The 6,968-nt window shown below is 57.4% G+C and overlaps 1 protein-coding gene across 1 annotated transcript; it reads left to right on the top strand.

The window, feature by feature from the left end:
- Positions 1–3,674: 3,674 nt before the first annotated feature.
- Positions 3,675–6,331, top strand: SAC3D1 (SAC3 domain containing 1). Its single transcript, XM_074957963.1, has 2 exons — positions 3,675–4,446; positions 5,194–6,331. The coding sequence occupies exons 1-2, from the start codon at positions 3,891–3,893 to the stop codon at positions 5,655–5,657; spliced, it is 1,020 nt and encodes a 339-aa protein (XP_074814064.1). The 5' UTR covers positions 3,675–3,890; the 3' UTR covers positions 5,658–6,331.
- The last annotated feature ends 637 nt before the right edge of the window (positions 6,332–6,968 follow it).

The raw sequence follows: 6,968 nt of genomic DNA, 5'->3' as shown, positions 1-6,968 counted from the left end.
GGGCTAACGCTGTGTAGCTTGTATCAGCCAAGCGCATTGCATACATCAGGGGCTCTTTGCCCTCCGTTTTCCCCACAGCTCTCTGGGCACCGCCCTCCCAAGTGTGCCAGGACTGCAAGGCACCTCCCTGCCACCTGCCCTTCGCCTGAGGGGGTCTTGTCTGTGCCTGCTGTGGAGCAGCCCCCTGCCTCTGGCAACACAAGCCCAGCCTCCCCCTCTCTACAGCTCAGCCCCAGGTGCACACTGACCCCCAGCTCCTCCACCTGTTGCCCTGGAGCACCCAGCCCCTGACCCACTGGATGCACTCAGCTTTGCCATGCCCGCAGGAGCAGCACACAGCAACTTCCAAGAGTCAGCTCCGGCTCCCTGCTCTGCTGAACATCCAGCACTTAGCCAGTCAGAGTGAAAACAAACCACCTTTATTAGCAGAGGAGAGACTCAAATGAGGGACAGGAAGAATATTGGAAACCATCTCAGTTACACAGAAAACAAAATAATCACATGCCTAGACTTACTTAACTCACAAGACGTTGCCCCGTCTCCTGCAGGACAGCTTGCCCCAAGTCCTTTTCCCAGCCTTTTCAGCCAGCATGGCTGAGATCCCCCTTTCATAAGCTCAAGCCCACTGGCAGTCTGTCTTTGCAGATTGTGGGATGCCAGGGCTTCTCGCTGCACCCCCAGAAATATCAGACTAAACCTTTGAGCTTTGCCTGAAAACGGTCCTTCCTGCACCCCACATTTCCCTCTTCCTGTTAATTTCCTTCTGAAGACTGCAGGAGCTCTTCATTGGATTCAGTGCATTGGCAGACTTCTCCTGGGGCACACACAATGACCCAACCAGGGAAGATATGTGCCTCCCATACAGCTTTGAGTTCCTTGCCTTTAACTACAAGGCCTAGAGAACACAATTTTCAGCATAGCCACAACTCCTCATGTTTTCCATACATCCAGCTCACAATTATTTTGGCAATCAGTGTGAGGCAGGCTTCTAGTAGAGACCTTCCATGACCTTTCTGGTGAACTCTGGGGATCCTTGTACCCTTACGTATCACTGTACCCTCTGCTAGTTGGCATCAAGTGGTCTTTGGGTCACAGCCCTCTATTTCAATGACTCATGGTGATTCCCCCCACCCCTTTCCCCATACCAGGTGCTCTGTGTGCCCCCGTTTTCCTTTCCCCCAGGCCAGAATATGTGCATGCCCTCCATTCCCCTCTCTCCCCTATGCCAGGGATTCTGTGTGCCCTCCATTTCCCACAAACCGGGGCCTTTATGTGACCTCTTTGCTCCTCCCGCCATACCAGGGTTCACCATTTCCTCCTATTCCAGGAACTCTTTGTATCCCCACTCATCCAGGTCATATAGATTTGCTACCTGACTAGCTCTACTCTCCTTCCTCAGTCAATCCAGAACTAGCCTAGTGGCTCTCATCTGTATGTAAAGCTCTTAGCCCCACACACCCCCAGAGGCGGGACTTAATCTATAAATACATGGTCCTCCATCTTGCATCCCTTTAGCTACCCATCAAATACAGCTCTCAGTTCAGAGAAGCAGGTGAGCCTCACCCAGAGATGGGGAAATGTTGGGTGGGGCATGTCTTGTTGTTTTGGGAGAAGAAGAGAAGAGGGTGAATTATTTACCCCGGGGGCATTTTTAATTTGTAATCTTAACTGTTAGGGGAATCCTTAGGGCTTTCTGCCTCACAGCCTTGCTTGCATAATGACCAGGTTCTCTGTGTTTTACCTGGTCTGCACAATGGATAAGAGCCTACTACTGCTGCTGCCAACTAATGGCATTTCTCTTGTGGCTTATCTGGTAGAGGCCTGTGCTGATTGCATTGAAGAGCCTGAATTCAGTCCCCTTCCTAATGGCTCTCAACTGTGACTACCATAGAGAAGTATTGGATAGAGCCTTTCTATGAGGTCTGGTGTTAAGGCCCCAGGGCTGGGACTCCAGAGACCTGGATTTGATTTCTGGTGCTGTCACAGACTCAGGGTGTGACCTTGGGCAAGTCACTTCCCATCTCTGTGCCTCAGTTGCAGAGTACTGGCAGGGTACATTGTTTAATGTTTCTGAGGCTTGTAACTACTCTGATGGACTCCTCCGAGTCAGGGAGAGCTGACAGTTCTGGAGAGCTGCTGTCTGTTGGATTCTCTTTAAATTGAATAAAAAACTCAGGAGTCCTGTCTCCCCCCCCCCACCCCCGCTCCCAGAACTGGCAATAGAACCCAGGAGACCTGATTCTCTGGCCTCCTCCCAACCCATTGGATCCCACTCTATTCCCAAACCTGGAAAAAGAACCTAGGAAGCCTGACTCCCAGCCCTCTTTAGACCACACTCTGCTCCCAAAGCTGGGAATAGAACCCAGGAGTCCTGACCCTGTTACTCTAAGTACTAGTCCCCAGTCCCCTCCCAAAGCCAGGAATAGAATCCAGGAGTCTTGATTCTGCGTGTTAAATGTATTTTACCTGTAAATTTCCCACCCCTCATGTGTCTCAGAAAGTTCAGATGGGGAGGGTGTGGGTCAATGGAGAGAAATCTCCCTGGTTCTTCAGTGTCCTGGTGTGTGGCTGCAACCTGGCTTTATGGCTTTCTTGGGGGCTGAAATTGTGGGTGAATTCTGATCAGAGAGTTAAGGAATGTGGGTCTGATCGTACAATGTCTCCACACAGCCTGTGGGACTCATTGCCACAAGGTCTCATTGAAGCCAAATTAGAGGGATTCAGACTAGAATTGGATGTTGATCTGAATAACGAGAACATCCAGAGCAAAGAGTAAAATGTCCCCTAGTTTTTGGGAAGAGGCTGAAATCCTCATGCTTCAGGGCAAGAGCTCACTCCTGACTAATAAGGGGTCAGGAGGCATCTGCCCCTGTGATCCACTTATGTCATTACTGAAGGGCTCCTTCACCTGCCTTTCAAGCAGCTGGGACTGGCTGCTCTGGGAGATAGGATACCAGGCTAAATGGGCCCCCAGGCATGGTACTTCCTAGGTTCCTCTTCTGGAGGGAATGTGGTCCCCTTGCCCTGATGGCTGGGGAAGGAGCTCCAGGAGTTCCCTTCCCTGCTCACAGTTGCAAAGCACTTTGCAAGCAGCAAGGAAACAAAGCGCACAGCTGCCAACTTGGGTGGGAACAACTGAGGCACAAAGAGGGCAAAAGAACTCCCTCCCGGTGTCAAGAGGGGAGCCAAAGGGAGAGCTGGGAATAGAACCCAGGAGTCCTGGCTCACAGCCCCCCCTCGAGCCAGGGATAGAACCCAGGTCTTGACTGCGCCGTCCCCGTCCCCCCAAGGGACTAGACAGCAGCATTCCCCGCCCGGCGCCCTGCACGGCTGGGATTGGATGGTGATATCACATGATGATGACGGGCCGTTTGCCGGTGCAAGGAGGAAGCCGCCTCTGGCGCAGTGCATTGTGGGGGACTTGCAAGCCGGGGGCGGGTTGGAGCCAGTTGGGCATTGTGGGACCCAGGGACGACTCCTTGGTTGCGGGGAGGGGCGATTGGGCTCTTTCCTCAGAGCGGAGCGGAGAGGAGAGGAGAGGAGAGTGGGGGGTCTGGGGGTCAGGACTCCTGGGTTTTATCCCTGGCGTTGGGCAGGTGTGTGGGGGGGAGGATATAATTTTGGGGGGCGGCTGGGATTGGTCCAGTTCTCCCATAGGGACAGCCCTGACCCCCAGGTCTCCTCCGAGGCCCCCCCACCAGAGGTGTAGTTCAGATCACCCACCTCCCAGGCCCCACAAGGAGGGGCCTTTACCTCAGACCTGCCCCTCCTCAGAGTCCCCACAGGGGGGGCCTGATCCTCCTCATCTTGCCCCACACGCTGTGGGGACCCCCAACAGCCCCCCTGACCAGATCCTCACACTCTCTGTCTCTGCTGCAGGTGCCTGCCCAATGGGGGGTGCAGATGAGTTCCCAGTGGGCACATGCCCTGGGATGTGCCCTCTGGGTGAGCTGGCACAGCGGGAGCGCCAGGGCCGCCTGCACCGGCTGGAGCTGCGGGAGGGGACGTGGCAGGGTGACCCTGCCCGTGTGGTGAAGGAGTATTCCCGTCCAGCTGCAGGCAAGGAGTTGCCCCGGCCCCAGGAGCTGCGCCCTGCCCCAGTGCTGCTGGCCACTGTGCACTACCTGCTGGGCCAGGTGGCTCCGCGAGCCGACCTGCCCCCAGCTGAGCTCCATGCTTTCATCTCCGACCGGTTGCGTGCTGTGCACCAGGATGCCACGCTGCAGCGGCTGCGAGGGGCTCCATGCGTGGCCCTGCTGGAGCGATCACTGGGCTACCTGCTCCATGCCAGCTACCAGCTGTGCCGGGAACCCCCTGCCCGCTTCGACCCCCACCTCCACTGCACCCAGGTCCAGGAGTGCTTCAGCTGGCTGCGGCGCTGCTACCGGGACAGCTGTCACCACGGGGAGCCGGCCTTCCAGGCCCTTTTCCTCCTCTACAACCTGGGTGAGCAGCACTGGGGCGTGCTGTGCTGCAAGAAGCAGGAGGGAGTCAGTGGGGGTCACTGCTGCAAGCAGAAGTGGGGGGAGGTTTCGGGGGGGGGTGCTGTGCTGCAGGGAGTGGGAAGGGGTCAGTAGGGGGCGTTGTGCTGCAGAGGGCAGGGCGGGTTGCTCAGTAGGGGGCGCTGTGCTGCATTCATTGGTCAGTAGGGGGTGCAGTGCTGCAGAGAGTGGGACATGTTGCTCAGCAGGGGGTATTGTGATGCAAGGAATAGCGTGGTGGCTCAGTAGAGGGCGCTGTGCCACAGAGACCAAGGTCAGGGGCTCAGTAGGGGGCACTCTCCTCTGGCAGTCAGTGCTGACCCCAGTGCGATGCTGTGCTGCAGGGAGCAATGTGGGTAGATCAGTCGGTGATGCTGGGCTGCAGAGAGGGGGCAGGGGCTTAGTATGGGGCACTGTGCTGCAGGGAGAAGTGCGGGCTCCTTGTGCTGCATGGGGTGGCACAGAGGGCTCAGTAGGGGATGCTGGACTGAAGAGAATGGTGCAAGGGGCTCATAGGGAGCCAGGTGACAGGGAGAGGGGCATGCGGTCAGGGAGGGGTGCTGTGCAGCAGGAAGCAGGATGGGGGATCTCAGTAGGGGACCTGTGCTGCAGGGAGTGAGGGGGAGCTCAGCAGGGGGTGCTGTGCTGCAAGAAGCAACCATGGGGAGCTCAGCAGGGGGTGCCGCTCTGATTTGCCCCTTTTCCACCCTAGGCTTTCCGGAAGCCCTGCGCCAGGTCCTGCAGCTCCCAGACCCTGTCCGGGCCTCCCCCGAACTCCGCACAGCACTGGCTGTCAACTGGGCTTACCTGGAACGCAACTGGGCACGGTTTTTCCGCCTGGTGCAGGCCCTGCCCTACCTGCCGATTTGTGCCCTCCATCGGCACCTGGGCCCTGCCCGGCGCCTGGCACTGCTCACCTTTAGCCACGGCTTCAGTACCAGGAACTGTCGCTGCCCCCTGGCCTGGCTCGCCCGGCTTCTGGCAGTGGACGGTCCTGAGGAGATGGCGGAGCTTTGCCGCCATCATGGGCTCATGGTGCTGGATGGAGCCGTGGTCTTCCAGAAAGCAGCTTTCAGGGACCCAGACGTGCTGGTCCACAGCCCCTCGCAGCTGCTAGTGGACAGTAAACGAGGGGAGGCCCCCCTGCTGGAGATCATCGAAGATGCTTGTAGCTAATGGTTTGAAGAGACCTTGGGGTGAGGATGGGAGCCAGGACTCCTGCGTTCCTCTCCCTGGCTCTGGGAGGGGAGTGAAGTCTAGTTGGCTGGACTGGGAGTCAGGACTTGTGGGTTTTATTGCTGGCTCTGGGAAGGGCTGAGAGGGAGCCTCCTGCGTTCCTGTCCCTGGCTTCTGCTCCTTGCAGTGAAAGAGGAATCAGGTTTAGAGTAAGAGACTGGGAGCCAGGACTCCTGGGTTCTCTTAGTGGCTCGGTCACTGATTCTCTGTGTGTCACCTCTGCCAAGCCACTCCCTTTGCCTCTTTTTCCCCCTGCATAAAAGAGGGTAAAGGAAGTAACTTACCTGTGCCTAGTGCAACTGGATGGCTCTGGGCAATCTTTCTCTGTTGATGGGCTCAGCTTCCTCCATTTGACCCCTTGTGCTGCATAATTTGTCTTGCCCCTCCTCCCCGCCTCTCGTGGGTTTGCGATTCAGGAAGCTGGCTTGGATCTTGGGGTTTGTGAGAGTTGGTTTGGGTCTGAGCTTTGGTGTGATGGTTTGGGGTCCCCGATCCACATGGCGGGGAGCTGTATGGAATGGCAGCCAGTGTCCCCTGCCCCAGGCGGGAGGTTGTTGGAGATGTAGGACACAGCCCAGAGCGCCCCTGGAATTTTGGGGTGTCTGAAGGGAGTAGAAGTCAGTTTTACAATAAATGTTGATTTGTAAGAGGTTGCGGGTCTGTGCAGTGGTGAATTAGCGAATGGGCCCATAGGACCCCTGCCCAGGGGCCCTGGCCAATTGGGGAGCCCCACCCCCAGCAGACAAGCACTGAGGTGGGGCTGGGGGAGTCGCAGTGCCGGGCGGGGCGGGAGAAGACCTAGCATCCTCACCCTGGCTGCGGCCCCGGGACTGGAGGAGCTCTCGTTCCCTGCTGTGGCCTCTGGGCTGGGGGGAGCTCTCACTTCCTGCTGTGGCCCTAGCGGGGGTGGGGGGTAGACAGCACTTACAGCGGCTGAGCCGAAGGGGGGACTGGGCACCACGGGGGGGACTGGACACCGCTGGGGGGACTGGACAGGGCACAAGGTGTGAGGCTGTGGGCGGAGCCACAGGTGGAACAGGGGCGGGACCACAGGCAGAAGCTATGGGGAGTGGACCCCCTACTTGCTCTGGCCCAGGGCACCACGAAACCTTAATCCACCTCTGTCTGTGGTGTGGGTCTGCCATGCTGGAGCATTGTGTTAATGTCTAGGGGGACTGAGTATGTAGTGTTCTGAGGCAATGCATGGGGGGAAGTGAGTGAATCATTGGGGATAAATGGGGGGTTGTGTTT

The sequence above is a fragment of the Natator depressus genome, chromosome 7 (assembly GCF_965152275.1).
Source record: "Natator depressus isolate rNatDep1 chromosome 7, rNatDep2.hap1, whole genome shotgun sequence".
NCBI lineage: Eukaryota > Metazoa > Chordata > Testudines > Cheloniidae > Natator > Natator depressus.
This window is presented reverse-complemented; position numbering and strand designations above follow the sequence as displayed.

What these genes read in the sequence shown, in the direction of transcription:
- SAC3D1 (XM_074957963.1), top strand. Translation starts at nt 3,891, where the DNA reads ATGGGGGGTGCAGATGAGTTCCCAGTGGGCACATGCCCTGGGATGTGC. An exon ending in TTTCCTCCTCTACAACCTGG is followed by an intron (nt 4,447 to 5,193) that starts GTGAGCAGCACT and finishes TTTCCACCCTAG; the next exon opens with GCTTTCCGGAAGCCCTGCGC.